Genomic DNA, 16,267 nt, shown 5'->3' on the forward strand with positions numbered 1-16,267 from the left:
CAATCCAACAAAATTATTATTATTTTTTTGGCCGCTTCATGCGGCATGCGGCGTGCAGCATGCGGGATCTTAGTTCCCCGACAAGGGATCAGACCTGCACCCATTGGAAGCACACAGTCTTAACCACTGGACCACCAGGGAAGTCCCTAACAATCCAACAAAACTGATTTAGCACAATCAATGGCAAAGCTGAGCCAGCCATAGAGAGAGAAACAGAAAAAGCAGTTTCTGTCCTCATAGAGGCTCAGCTTTAACTAGCGGGAGGGAATAGGAAAGGGGACATATATAAACCACTCAAAGAAATATCTTACTTGAGAGATTTTAGAAGAGAATAATAGAATCAAGGAGGACGAAATATAGAACACAATAAAAGAAAATTAAGACAAAGACTCAAAATTATTCCCCAAAACAGCATCGTTTGGTTTCAGCTGTGGCATCCTCCCTGCAATTACTGAGGTTAACTAACTGGCAGGAATTCTTAATTTCATGAAACTTAATAAAAAGTTTAAAGTTAAACCCTTCAGGACTAAAATATAATGCTGTTATGTTTGCTCATATGTGGGTACTGTTTTCAAATCCACTTCACACTGGACATTGTTTTACAAAGAAAGAAGCTTCTTTACCTTCTGGTTCCAGCATTTTGGGGATCTTTAATTCTCGTTCTGCAATTCTGAAGGCCTCTTTCAGATTGTCCCTGTTGGATCTGTGCTTCACACTCTTCATGTCGATCAGGTCTGGTCGCAAGGCGTGGATGACAGCCAAAAAAGCCATCCCATTTCTCCAGCTTGCCTTAAAATCCGTCACCCTGACAGACTCAAACCTATGACAAAAGAATAAAAACACGATAAACATTATCTAAAAGACTATATCAAAGCACCTCCACTCTATTCATCAGGAATTAAAACTAATTTCTGCCAATCACATAAATCGAATCAATCCTTCTAGGAAAATATTTTATTTGAACCATGGGGTCAAATTAAAGTAAAATGCCAAGTGTGATAAGGCTCACGAGGCCCCGGAGCACTGCTTCTCAAAGCGCGGCCCCGGCAGCAGCGTCACGTGGCTGTAGCTGCTCGAAATGCAAATTCTCAGGCCCAACCCCAGGTCCACGGAATCACACTCTGGAAGTGCGCCTGAAATCTGTCTTTACAAGCCCTTCACGTGACAGTTCTCACTGGAGTTTAATGCTCTTCATTCAGCAATCTGTTGGCTCAAGACTAAGCTGGGCCTCTACAAATTGTTAAATTCCTTTCACTAGAGGGACTAATTGTATTTCTCACTGGAAACAATTATATGATACATTGTGCCAAGTCAGTGGCCAATAGCTCATTGGATAGATAGACCTTGTCACTCCTCTGCTTAGAACCAGTCACCAGGAATGAATGCATGAACAAAATGTGGTGTGTTCATACAATAAAATATCATTCAGCCCTAAAAAGTAAGGAAATTCTGAGATATACTACAACATGGATGAAACTTAAAGATATTATGCTGAATGAAATAAGCCAGTCACAAATGGACAAATGTTATACGATTACACTCTCTTAAGGTACCAAACAGAGTGAAATTTACTGATAAAGAAAGTAGATCTCTGGTGGCCAGGGGAAGGCTGAGGGGAAGGAGGAATAGGGCGGGGAGGTGTTAAACAGATACAGAGTTTCAGTTTTGCAAGATGAAAAAAGTTCTGCAGACAGATAGCAGTGATGGTTACACAACTGTGAATGTACTGAATGTCACTGAACTGTACTCTTAAAAACTGTTAAAGTGGTAAATCTTGTTATGTATATTTTATCACAATAAAAAAAATTATTTTAAAAAAACCCATCATAGCTTGTCATTATATTTAGAATAACATCCCACACTCTGGCCCACAAGGCCAGACAAGCTTTGGCTCCTGCTTACCTCTCCCACCTTTACATCTCCCCTCTCTTACAATGTTGCAGTATGTGGCTAGACCACATTGACTCCATTTTGTCAGCTGCATCTTAGGCCCGCAGTCCTAACCCCCTGTTCTCTCTGCACGACTGAGCTTTAGCCTGCTCGCAAGGAATGTGCCCAAGCCAGATAAGTTCCCCATCAACTTTTACCCTTGCCTTCATCTGATATGAAAACTGGAAGAATGCCTTTTGCTGACACAGATGGTTAATGGTCATGAGACCCCAGGGAGAGGAAAAACCCCTGGTTCCTGTTGGTGCAGACATACTTCTCCCTTCATAGTCAGATTCTGTTTTAGCTTTGGCCCCTTTAAATCTCCCTGTACCCCTTTTGAGGGCATGGAGTACAGCTCTGAATGCCTCTGGATTCTTGTCTGCCGGATCCTGCCTGTAAGTTACCCACAATAAGTTTCATAATTGCACTTTATGGAGTTGCCTGTTTCATTCTTCAGTCTTAAAGTTCCTTCTCAGTTCAGAGGATATTTTTCAATATCTCCACCTTCCAACATGCAGCAACACTGGCTTCATTTCTGCTTCTCCACAGCCTTTTTAATCCTTCTGCCTGGACACTCTTTCTCCCAGATATTCATACACCTAAAGCCTTCTCCTTCAGGTCTCAGCTCAAAGGTCTCCTCCTCAGAAAGGCGTACACACTGCTATATGTAAAATAGATAACCAACAAGGACCTACTGTATAGCACAGGGAACTATACTCAATATCTTGTAATAACCTATAATGGAAGAGAATGTAAAAAAAGAATATACATATTTATATATATATATGTATAACTGAATTACTTTGCTGTACATCTGAAACTAACACAACATTGTAAATCAACTATATTTCAATAAAAATTTTAAAAAGAAGAAAGGCACTCCATGACCACCTACAATAAGGGCACCCTCTTCCTATCCTTGACATTCTCAACCATATCATAAGTCCTTCCTAACTTTACGGCCAACTATAATTATCATATTTATTCATGTGCCTCTCCCACTAGGGTGCAAGCCCCTTGAGAACAGGGGCCCTTTCTTTCTTGCCCATCATTTTAGACTCACCCGCCCTGCAAACAGTGCCTGACATAAAAAGGTGCTTAACATGTATATCTCAAACCACTCAATTTGTGTTCGACAAGAGATCACTGAAGATTTTGTAAAAGCATATAGTTGCCTACAAAGTGTGGGAAATATTCGAGAACAACTATAGTTTCCTTTAATATCCCATAAAAACGCAAGGAAATTCAATGGACTAATTTAAGTATACATCAAAAGTATACATGATAAAAGCTACTCAAGAAATAATCTGCTTCAGATGACCTGGGCTTTCCTGGATCCCTTAGGAAAAAAGCCTAAACTATGATTATGACAAACTACATAGTAGGCAGTGATTTTCCTGTCGTTTAACAAACACTTATATGGTGCCCATTGTGTCCCGAAACTGTTGCAAATGTTTTTTTAAAAAAACACAATTCTTGTAATGCACATAATAATCCTATGAAGTGTTAGTATTGTCCACGTTTTATGATTAAGGAAACTTGAACACAACGAGATTAAGTGTCTAAGGCTACCAGTTAGAAAGTGCTGGGAGCCAGAACTCAAAACCTAGTATTCCAGCTTCAGCGTGGGCGTGTAAGTACTAAACTAAATTGATGGCTTCGGGGGTGGCGGTGGGGCTGAGGGCGGGGCCAGACCCGCCAGAGCGCTAAGGGGGGCCAGAGCCGGCTCAGGTCCGACCAGCAGGCACCGCGCTCCATACAGAACCAGGCTGGGAACTCAGCTCTACCCTGATGGGCCAAAACAAGTGCCACACAGAACGTGCTACTGCCGGGCCTTGGAGAGGGCGGGGTTGGCTCCAGAGTGACTGACAGGATCTAGGCTCACGCAGACATCACAAATGGGGGCCCAATTCATCTCCCTCAGAAATAAAAAAAAAATACCACATATTTCTTACAACATAGCCTTACATCTGAGCCCTAGAGAATCACAAAATATTCAAACAAAAGTCACCCAATAATACCACCAATGATAGCCAAAACTAGAATAAACTCCTGACGAAATACTTAAGAATTACCTACTACATCTTAATACGTTTAGCATAAGCTCTATAGTTGAAAAATAAGGACGGACATGGGGAAAAGGTAAACCTTGGTAAAATATATGGACTTTGAAAGGGTTTGAAGCTTATTTAAGCATAAATGAAACAAATCTGAATATGGTGTAATAATGCTTTTCACACATGCTATATTTTGGATTTTAAAAATTTAGGAAACTGAAGTAAAATTATCTCTAGGAAATTCAAGAAAAAGTTCATTTAATATACTTAAAACCTGTAAGATATGCATGTATATTTGTGTCCCCTCACAGAATACAGAGGATGAATGACAACTACAGAAAGGTAAGGCAGAAATTAACATCTTAGCTTTTCATTAGGAAGCAGTTACTCAGAAGCCCAACATTTGAGAGGCTTAGCAACATTTGTATGCCTCTGTTTATCTGGACAATGCTATGATGTGACAAAGAACGCCTTTTGAACTCTATAGGTCTTTTTGTGGTGGATCTCCTGCATCCTAATTCCTTATTTTCCTAAACTCCATCCAAGCAGTTGGCTAAATTGAAAAAGTAAATGTATCCCAAGAGCAGAAAACATTTTCCTATGTAAAAAAGAAATTATAGTGGGAGGAATTGGGAGACTGGGATTGACACATATACATTATTGACACTATGTATAAAATAGACAACTGATGGGAACATACTGTATAGCACAGGGAACTCTACCTAGTGCACTGTGGTAACCTAAATGGGAGGGAAGTCCAAAAGGAAGGGAATAACTACATGTGTATGGCTGATTCATTTTACTGTGCATTGGAGGCTAACACAACATTGTAAAGCAACCAGACTCCAATAACAATTAATAATTAAAAAAACTGAAAAAAAAAAAGAAATTATAAGCATTAACTTCCCTTTATCATCTTTTTTTAAAACACCTACTCTCTTGTTTCTTTGTTTCCTAATTGAGCTACGAGTTTCTAAACAATGGGGACCATGGTCTTTCATGCAGCCCTATAGAGTTCCAAGGGATAATTTTATGAGTTGGCTACTCATTCACTCATTTTTCATTCATCCACTCAACACATTTATGGAGCACCTACCAAGAACACATATTAGGCTAAAATTAAGGGAATACACAGTCAACTAAGATAAGAGTCCCGACTTTTAAAGAGCTTCTAGCATGGCAAAACGTTTTGTATCTAAATCCACCTTCCAGATGCATAGGGGAATCGTGCCTAAAGAAAAAGATATTTAAAGACTACTTTATTTGCACACAGTAATAGGCCACCTACACACGGGAGCGGGAGTGAGGTAAGTTACCCAGATGATACTACCTTCCGGTCTTCAAAACCAAGTGTGGCTGAGCTCACAGAGGTCCACATGTGGAAGATTCAGTGTGAGGGGAAGGGGGAGAGCGAGCATTTGCTTTTTATGAGAGGGAAGCGTTCAGGTGGGTGTTACTCCTATTTGGCCCGATTTTCAGACCTGGAGGTCGGTAAGGTTGTGTTGGTGGGTACAGCTGCCCTGTGTGTCTCCTCTGGTGGAGCAAACTACTTACACGGCACATTGCTCCTGAGCCCACTGGAGAAGAGCTTTCTTTGCAGACGTCTGCCATCTTTCTTGGACTTTGGAGCATTTCTTAGCTGGAGGACTTGAGGTAGGAGATGAGTCGACCACACTCACACTGTCCAGGGAAGGTTGATTGTAATTGCAAGAAAGAGTCCGGGCAAGCTCCTCAATCTAAGGAAGACATAATAATCGTTAACGTGTATGGAATCATAGGTTAGCAGCACTGAGGCAAAACCTTCAGCCAGAACAAGACCTAAAAGTTATTGTATAAGAGTGACAGTTTACTCATGGTGAAATGAGCACTGGACAAACCTTTGAATAATGGCATTTGCCATCTGGGGCTACACATTGGCTTTTGGGACTTGCTCTCACCCAAGCATATGGCGTTCCACATCAAGGGCAGGCATCTATTCACCCCCCGCAGCATGCTTACAGAGCACTTCACTGGTGCTCCACCTCTGTCCATCAAAACTGAACTGAGCCAAACTGAACTGCTAGTCGAGAATCTCTCTGGAGAGACTGGGTCAATTAAAATGCATCCTTGATTGTAAACCATTAAGAAACAAATATACATACAGGAAAAAATAGTCAAACACGAAGAGGTAAGTCCCAAGCAAGAAAAAATTGCCCTTAAGTATGTGAAAAATAACTTCATTAGTCATTTCAGAAATCTAAATATATACAGCAAGAGAACAATTTTTTTAATACATAACACAGGCAAAAATTTTTTAAAGATAACAGTCAGTGATGGTGTGAGTACCAGAAGCTAGAAATACGTAAATTGGTTCAGATTTTTTTGGAGAGCAATATGATAATACCTACAGAAAACGTTAAAAGATAAATCCAGAAACATAATAGAAGTATTATTGCAAGATGTACACTTCTTTCAATGATTGACAGACTCACCAGATAACCAATAATAGTAGGTGTGACCAATACAATGAACAAATTTGATCTGGTCGGCATACCCCATTGCACCTAAAACGGCAGAATCAACATTCTTTCCCAGTGCATATAGAATATTTACCCAAATTGACCATGCTGAGCCATAAAGCAAGCCACAGCAATTTTGAAGGACTGAAATAATTCAGATTATATTTTCCAACCACACTGAAACTGAGCTAGAAATCAGTACTAATGAAGATATAACAAACTTCCAAATATTTGGAAATTAAGCCATAGATTGTGATAGAACCCATGGGTCAAATGAGAAATCATAATGAAAATTTGAAAATATTTTGAACAGAACAAAAATGAAATGTTATCTTCATGGGTTAAAAGATGCATTATTTAAAAGATGTCAGCTTTTTCCAAATGATTCTATACATTCAATCAATCCTCATTAAAATTCCAGCAGGTTGCGTGTGTGTAAATTAACAAGTTACTTATAAAATTTGTATGACTATCAAATCAACATGTTATCTACCTTAAGCTTACACAAGGGTATATGTCAATTACATCTCAAAAATATATATATACGGAAATGCAAAGAGCAAAGAAGCCAAGATAATCTTGAAGAACGAGTTGGACAACCACACTATCAGATATCAAGACTGACTGTACTACAGAAATTAATGTAGTATAGTATTGGTACAAGGATAAATAATGGGACAGAATAGACAATGTGAAAATGGAGCCATACCTATATGACTACTTGATTTATAAAGGTGATACTACAGGGCAGTAGGAAAATGATGGTCTCTTCAATAATTAGTGTTGGGTCAACTGGATAGCTGTATGGAAAAAAAAATCTTAATTGCCTTAACATAACATACTCAAACAAATCAATTCATTCTTGAAAGATTGTAGAGCTAAAAGTAAAATGTGAAATGATTAAGCTTTTAGAAATGTGCTGTCCAATATGATAGCCACTAGCCACATGTGGCTATTTAAATTTAAATTAAATAAAATTTAAAAGTTAGTTCCTCAGTCATACTAGCCACATGTCAAGTGTTCAATAGCCACAAGTGTCTAGTGGCTACTGTTCTGTCCAGTGCAGATACAGAACATTTCCATCATTGCAGAAAGTCCTATTGGACAGAACTATTCTAGAAAATAACATAAGAGAATATCTTCATGGTACTGGAAAAGGGAAAGAATTCTTTAAAGGACATAAAAAGTACTAGCCACCAAAAAAAAAAGAAGCTGATAAATGTGAACTACATTAAAATAATGAATGTCTGTTCATTAAAGATTTGAGAAGCAAGCCACAGAGTCAGAGAAGATATTTGCAATTTATATATACCCAACAAAGAACTTGTATCCAGAATACATTTTAAAACTTCTATAAATCATTACACACAACAGCATAGCTAAAATAAAAGTTTTTAACGCCAAGTATTAGCAAGGATTGGAGCAAGCAACTCTCAAACTCTGGTAACAGTGTAAATCAGAACAAGTTTGAAAAACTGTTTGGCAGTATCTACTAAAGCTGAAGACCACATGCCCTGTAGCCGAGCAGTTCCAGTCCTAGATAAATATGCAACAGAAATAAGGGCTTGTACCACCAAAGGGCATATACAAGGATGTTTTTAGCGGCTTTATTCGTAATAGCTTAAAATTGGCAGCAAAAGAAATGTCCATCAACAGTAGAATGGTAAATAAGTTCTGGTATATTCATGCAATGGTATATTCATATACAGCAATGAAAAGGAAAGACCCACTGATACCTGCCTCAAGAGGATGAATCTCACAGACATGATGTTAAGTGAAATAAGTCAGGTAGAAAAGACTATTATATAGTGTATGCAAAATAATTCAGTTATAATTCCGTTTATATGGAGTTTAAGATGCTAAACTAACCAATGATAAAGATCAAAGTAGAGGTTATCTTTAGGGAAGGAGGGTAGTGACTGGGAGAAAGACCTGGGGGCTCTGGGAGGCTGGCAATATTCTATCATCTTATCTTCAGTTAAATGGTGGTTATGTGGATGTCTTTAATTTACAAAAATTCATCAAGCTCTACATTTAAGATTTGTGCAGTTTTCTCTGTGTATCGTATACTTTTAACAAAAGTTTATTTACAATATTAAAACAAAACTTTAAATTGATTCTTTTTTTTTTAAATTTATTTATTTTAGGCTGTGTTGGGTCTTCGTTGCTGCGTGCGGGCTTTCTCTAGTTGCGGCGAGCGGGGGCTACTCTTTATTTAGGTGCGCAGGCTTCTCATTGCAGTGGCTTCTCTTGTTGCGGAGCACAGGCTCTTGGCACGTGGGCTTCAGTAGTCGTCGCATGCGGGTTCAGTAGTTGTGGTTCGCGGGCTCTAGGGCGCAGGCTCAGTGGTTGTGGCGGATGGGCTTAGTTGCTCCGCAGCATGTGGGATCTTCCAGGACGAGGGCTCGAACCCATGTCCCCTGCACTGGCAGGCGGATTCTTAACCACTGCACCACCAGGGAAGCCCAAAACAAAACTTTAAAAAGCTACAATTTTGCAAACCTTATGGCCCAAGAATGCCGTTTCTAGGAATTTGGCCCATGGATATAATTAAGATTATATGCAAAAGTTTTATCTTAAGGGTAGTCTTTTTGGAATTGCTTAGTCATAAAAATCTGTGAGCATTCTGACTGTCCATTAATGAAACAACAGTGCTTTACAACAGAACATCATACTTCCATTAAAGTACATATAAATTCAGAAATTTTAATTAGAATAGCTTGAAAACAGTAATGGATAGCATGACCCCATTTTGTTTAAGACATACATACATGAATACATATATTAATTCCCACTGTATATGTCATGAAGACTGTACACCAAATTAATTGAAGTGGTTATCTGTGAGTGGCAGAATTACAGATAACTTTATTTTCTTTTCATTATCTATATTGAAATCTCAAATTATATTTCAAATGTCCTAAAAAGTATGAAAAAATATTAAAAATGCCTATGAATTATCAAATTTTAACATTTTACCACATTTGGTTCATAACTTTTTAAAGAAATAAAACACAAATACACTTTGAGCCTTCTGTCTTTCCCCCTTCGATTCCATTTCCTTCCTTTCCCAAAGGAAGAAAACCAAAATACTAAATTTAGTTTTCATCATCCTCATGTATGTTATTCTACTATAACTACAAATATAGGTATCCAGGAATGATATAAAGTCTCATTTTGTATGTTTGAAATTTTACATAAATTAGTTATGTTATTTTCTAGTTTTCCTAAATTAAGCATTTGTTTCCCATATAATTTTTAAAGTTATTTTTAAAGTAATTATGGAGATAATGAACATGTAACTTTTTAAGTAGCTACAGAAAACACACACTAATTCAAAATCCCAGGCCTGAAAGAATGTATTTATCAATCATAAGTGTCATAAAGTCAGGACTATAACCTTCTTATTCCCTGTTATTTTCTTTCTTTTTTTTTTTTTTTTTTTTTTTTTGGCTGCACTGGGTCTTCGTTGCTGTGTGCAGACTTTCTCTAGTTGCAGTGAGCAGGGGCTACTCTTCGTTGCAGTGCGCGGGCTTCTCTTTTCAGTGGCTTCTCTTGTTGCAGAGCATGGGCTCTAGATGCGTGGGCTTCAGTAGTTTCAGCACACGGGCTCAGTAGTTGCGGCACATGGGGCCCAGAGTGCGAAGGTTTCATTAGTTGCAGCATGTGGGGCTCAGCAGTTACAGCACACGGGCTCTAGAGCACAGGCTCAGTAGTTTTGGCACACGGGCTTAGTTCCTCCACGGCATGTGGGATCTTCCGGACCAGGGATTGAACCCGTGTCCCCTACATTGGCAGGTGGGTTCTTAACCACTGTGCCACCAGGGAAGTTCCCCCTGTTATTTTCTTACTGTCCTAGCACAAAAGTTAGCACAAAGTAGGTGCTCAAAAATATTTGGGGAATGAAATGAAAGCTATGAGTCAGTCTTGGGACAGAACTAGATGTTGCAGGATTATTAGATTAGACAAAGGACCTCAAAAATAGGGAGCTTTAACCAAGTTTAATGGGTTAATTTTTAAGAATTTACTCCAGAAGCTTCCTATTTTCTCTTCTGACAGAGTGAATAAACAATAATAAGCAAAAATTTACCATGGCAAGTTCTATTCAGACTGGTGCTGATACCATGGATATTACAGGATATCATGATAATTCAGCATTCAATTTTCAATTGAAGAATAACATAAGTGGCAAAGGGTCTGCTATATGTTTTCCACCTGACAAGATTCCAGAGGGTCCTATTTCTGGAAGAAGCTCTAGCATCAAGACACACTTATTGCATTACACTTATTTCATACTCTGGTAATTAGAACAGGAATACTTTTCATATCATCAAACTACTTACATGAAAGTGCAGTATAATTGTCCAAATTAGGCCAAGAATAATGGATGGGTTTCCATCTATAATATCGGTAACGTGAATATTTATTAGCTTGATCTGGAAAAAAAAGAAATACATGTTAAAAGGAGAAAATATTTCACAGCATTTATCTCCCCAATGAATTTTCATGTGAATTTCATACTCACTGATCGGTTTTTTAGGAATCTCAGGGCATGTTCTATATTGATTCTACACTGGAATGTATTAGATCCTTTATCTCGAGGCTATGAAATTCAAGCAAAATACATTACTCAGAAATGTGATTTTTTTTTTTAATCCACAAAATTTCTTAATGTTGTTTTAAAAGCTTACCAACTGTTGTCCTGAGAGTACTTCCAGCAGGTCCAGGAGGACATGCCCCTTTTTAATGTCTGCGAACAGGTCTGATACAACTGAGGGAGGGGTGTGCTACAAAAGGTCACAAGAAAAGTAATCATTGGAACTTTGGTCCAAAAACACGATAACTTTAAGCATCTCATAAATGTGCTTTTGCATCTTTGCAAAAGCTAAGATTCAGTAGTGATTTTCTTCTTAATTAACAGAATGTAGAAAACACACAAAGTTCCACATCAAAACATGATAAGGAAAGTAGTGAACTTATCTCACAGCAAATTTCCAGTAACACAACACTCTTTCAGCTTTCACTGAGAGCTTAAAACCTGTGCAGTGAAGTGGCATTCAGGATGCTCAGAATCAGCCAATAGTGACCCATCTGGGGAGATTACATTTCTGGAGTAACCTGTTTACGAATTTCCTCTTTTTAGAATGACGAGCATTGTGCTGGGATGGGTAGCCTGGGAGAAGAGGCTCATTCATTTGGTATCTAGGTTATTCCAGGCACCTGGATCACTGAAGGCCAAGATAACACAGAGATTAAGATCAAGGCCTCTGGGTCCAGACTGCCTGGGTTTGCATCCCAGCACTATCACTTGTAAGCTGTGGGACCTTGGAGAAGTCACACAACGTCTCTGTACCTTAGTTTCCTTGTTCTTTAAACACGAACAATACTATCTGTCTCATAGGATGTTGTGAAGTCACTGAAACATGACGAGTGGTCAGTACATTTAAAGTACTTACAACAGTGTCTAACATAACACTCAATATATATGACTTCTTGTTACAATTTCATTTGATAAAAGAGATGTTACTGCTTTAAATATTTTCCAGTACTGTCTCCCATATCCTTAACAAAAATGCCCCCTTTTCGTGTTGGGAAAGAATAACAGATACATCAAAACAAGATCAAGGTGACATTCAGCACATTTTTTCAACCTTTTACATGTCACCAGTGCCATTTTGGGGACCAAAACTGAGCGAACAGGAGGAATCACTTAAATATATATTTATAGCTTGATTTGCTCTCTTTTTCCTCACCTTTGCCAACTGTGAGTTTATCCAGCATGTGAAGGTTTTCTTCTGAGTGTCTTCCTGTTCAGCTATTTAAAAAGGACAATAGCAGTTAGAAAACGAGAAGCCTCAGAAACCATTTGAACAAATCAACGTTTCAAAGGTCTGTCACTCTGGGTATGTGTGTGTATCTCACAATCTTATAAACGTTCTAGACTTAGTTTAAATTTCAGGTGTTTGTCCAAGAAGTGCTTTGGAAATATAGCACATTGAAATGAGATATTTTTCAAAGCCACCGTTTAACTGCAAGAGACAACGGTTTTTAATATTTTACCAACAAAAGAATTAGCCCCTACATGACAGCGCTGTACAAGGACCTGTGAAGAAAAAAAAAGGGTTTCTAATCCAAATGGACTTGCAGTCTAAGCCAACACCACACGGCACTTCAGATAAACCCAGAACATCTGAATACATTTTAAAGGGCTCATAAAGTCGTGGCAGTTTAGTCTTGACATTTATCATGAAGAATATATTGTCACTGAATTAACAGTAAATCAGCTGCAATTAGAGTCAGAGAGACCTGAGTTCAAATCCTGCCTCTGTTACTGAGTAGCTGTGTGACGTGGGGCAGGTTCCTTGTGGAATAAGGTGAGAAGCACTCACCGCTAGAGACTGTTAGTGGTTCACTCAAAGTGAACAGACCCTGGCACCAAGGAAACACAGGAGAAGTGCTAGCTCTCACTCTTACTAACCAGGCAGGAGTCCAGGGAAAGATCGGAACACTCGGTGTATATCTTCCCTTCCTCCCCAGGGCAGGAGAGAGCTCCATACCGACACCATTCTTCCCCTCACCTTCTACCCCCTCGGCTCCAGCAGACACCCTTAACCCTGAGGCCAGGGGTTACCCTGCACACAGGACTGTCCTTCCATCTCCCCAGATCTCCTCATCCTACTGGACAGGGGTGAGAGCAATCCCAACACCCACTCCTCCCTGTGTCTAATGCTTACAGCCTTGTCACCACCACCTACCGCGGGCTCACCAGATCTCATCTCACTGTGCCTTTGTCCCTGCTTACCACCGTCAACACACACACACACACACACACACACACAGTTCACACACTCTCAGGTCCCCCTCCATTCTCGCTCTAATTTCCAAAAGACTCTGCACGTCCCCCAATTTTTCTCATCTCCCACCTCTCCTTAACTCCTGAAACCCTTCACTGATGCTGAAATCGATAATAGACCATCAGCAAAATCCCCTATGTGCCCACTACCCTCTTCACCTTTCTGCTCTAATTGAACCTCCACCCTAACCCAGAACTCTGCTTTCCCCACAGCCCTCCCAAGTGACAGCATTGCTTTCTCTTGCAGACCTTGGACCACTAGTTCCTTGCTCTTCGCTGCTACTTCCAGATCATCTTCCAGTCTCTTTGTCCCTGAAATGCTCCAGCTTTAACTCTCATGGCATCAGACAGTCCCCACTATTACAGTCATCTACTTACCTCTGTCATTCCTCATCATTGCTCAAAGGTTTTAGTTCCTTCCCCACTGTTGCTTTTTCCATGTGACCCCTAATTCTTCGTAATTTCAATACACATACTGATGAAACTTCCAACCTTCTGGCCTCTCTGTTTCTTGAATTCTTCTCCAATAAATGTGTGTTCTGCCCTGCCTCAACCACTCACTGTCATGGTTATACCCTGATCCTGTCATTAATAATAACTACAACTCATGATCTTGAGTTCATGCATCCCCATCTCTGAACATCATTCCTTATCTTTTCAGTTCATTCTCATTAGTCTCAACTCCAACAATCCTTGGAGCCCATCAGCAACTCCAAGCCACCAATTCTTCCAGTTTTACACTGTCCCTCGCCCCCTTGGTCTCCTTCCTTTCATCCTTATCCATTGTAAATTCCACGATCAATTATTACAAACACTCCCTTGCACCTCTCATTCTGCTGTGTGCTCTTCATCACTACTCTCTGCTCACTCATACCTGCACACATGCTGCTGAATGTGGCTGGAAGGAAATCCGTAACTGCTGACCAGTCTCATCGTGACCACCACGTAGGCCCTCAATGCTGCCTGGAAGTCATAATACATTGCCTTCTCCCACTCCTCTAGACAGCAATTTCACACCCTCTCCTTCTTTCTCAAACTCCCAACGCCTCCCCTCCCATCCTTACTCTCAGCTGAGACCTTGCTTCCCCAGGACACTTAGGGATCATCTACTCCCTTGTCTAGTAACCTGTCAAAAGGCTCTGCCTCCAACCTGTTAGCATGGGTGAGCCAGCCTTGCTCAGACCTAAAGCCAATCCCTTCCTTCACTCATTCACCAGGTCTCATCCCTTTGGAGCTACTCCAGGACCTTTTACGCCTTTCTCTCCTGTATTATCCTCTCCCCCACCCAAGACTATTCCCATTAGTACTGATCCATGCTATTAATTCGCCCATCTAAAACTAAAAACAAAAAACAACCCTCTCTTGACCCCATCAGGTATAGGTCCATTGTGGCAAAACTCCTCAAATAGATTTGTCTATGTTCATGGTCTCCAGGTCCCCTCCTCCTTCTCTCTTAACTGAACCCACACCAATCGTGCCCTTACCATTCCGCTGAAACTACTTTTTCATCAAGGTCACCATGAATCGAGGTCATCAATGACCCCCCCGCCCCCACTAAAACCAGTGATCGATTCTCAGTCTTCATCTTTCTGGAGCAATCAGCAGCATTCAGTACAGATGATCACTCTCTCCTTCTGCTTGCAGGCCCCTATACTCTCTGTCTTCCTCCTCCATCACATGCTGGCTTCTCCCTTTCTCTCACACTTCATGTCCAATGCCTCGGGAAATCCTCTTACGTCCACCTTCAAAATATATTCAGGATATGACCACTTCTCACCACCTTCACTACAACCACTGGCCCAAGGCACCTCCACCTCTCCCCAGATTACTGCAATAGATTCCTAACAGGTCTCCTTCCTTCCAGCCTTGCCCTCTGAATATTATTCTCAACACAGCAGCCAGAGTGATGGCACTCATCTGTAAGATCTATTCCGACCATCCTATTTTAAACTGTAACAACCCCACTTCTGTTCCCTCTTGTCCTGCTTGATTTTTTTTCTACAGTACTTACCACCTTTAACATTCTAGGTAAGCTATATATGTAGTATGTTTATCATTTAATGCCTTACTGTCCTCCCAATAGAAGGTAAGCACCACATAAGCAAGATGTTTCATCTGTGATATATTCCAGGGGCCTAGAAGAGTCAGGCCCAGAACAGGCTCTAAGCAAATATTTGCTAAAAGAGTAGGAATAACAATAATTTTACTAACTATTAGTACTGTTATATTTTATTTGCTGTACTGAGAAGGTCAAATCTACTTCTATGTGTTTACATTCCTTCTTTTAAAAGATGCTCGTTCTACCTTCCAATACATTGTTTTCCTTTGACTCTACCCATTCTCCCTTATTACTCTCTAACACAGTTGAACTGAAATTGTTGGCATGACATCTAGTCTGAGTTCTCAAAAATATTTTAATCTGATGAGAGTTCAGGTTGAGAAAATGAAAAGAATCTGAGTAAATGGAATTTTAGGGTGTTTGCAATTGTGACTGAGTAGAAATTAAAGATGCACTTAACCTCATCGGATTTTCTCCTTTAACTTTTTAAATCCATTACATTTTTTCTGTATTACCGGCTGAAATTAGTTATAGCTCAGTGATTTACACATTAAAGGGTGCTCAATAATTGTTAGCTGAACTGAACTGAGTCCTGACAAGCCAACCAGATAGTTTAGGCTTTTGAGAGTTATTTCTGTTTTTATAAATTTCATTTAAAACAATTATAAAGAACTAGGGACTTCCCTGGTGGTGCAATGGTTAAGAATCCGCCTGCCAACGCAGGGGACATGGGTTCGCTCCCTGGTCCGGGAAGGTCTCACATGCCGTGGAGCAACTAAGCCCACGCTCCACAACTACTGAGCCTGTGCTCTAGAGCCTGTGAGCCACAACTATTGAGCCCACGTGCCACAACTACTGAAGCCCGTGAGCC

General features: G+C 40.0%; 1 protein-coding gene across 21 annotated transcripts in view; it reads right to left on the reverse strand.

Annotated features, from left to right (window-relative positions):
- SYNE2 (spectrin repeat containing nuclear envelope protein 2) overlaps positions 1–16,267 on the reverse strand; it is a 313,751-nt gene that overhangs the window by 226,256 nt on the left and 71,228 nt on the right. For all 21 annotated transcript variants that reach the window (XM_082386394.1, XM_082386392.1, XM_082386388.1 and 18 more), the window contains exons 3-8: positions 12,238–12,299; positions 11,176–11,271; positions 11,010–11,087; positions 10,828–10,920; positions 5,541–5,722; positions 624–820 (exon numbers count right to left, since the gene is read on the reverse strand). In XM_082386394.1, coding sequence (XP_082242520.1) covers positions 624–820; positions 5,541–5,722; positions 10,828–10,920; positions 11,010–11,087; positions 11,176–11,271; positions 12,238–12,299 — 708 coding nt within the window. The remainder of the gene's footprint in view (positions 1–623; positions 821–5,540; positions 5,723–10,827; positions 10,921–11,009; positions 11,088–11,175; positions 11,272–12,237; positions 12,300–16,267) is intronic.

Source organism: Balaenoptera borealis (genome assembly GCF_965194805.1).
Source record: "Balaenoptera borealis genome assembly, chromosome: 3".
In the NCBI taxonomy this organism is placed as follows: Eukaryota; Metazoa; Chordata; class Mammalia; order Artiodactyla; family Balaenopteridae; genus Balaenoptera; species Balaenoptera borealis.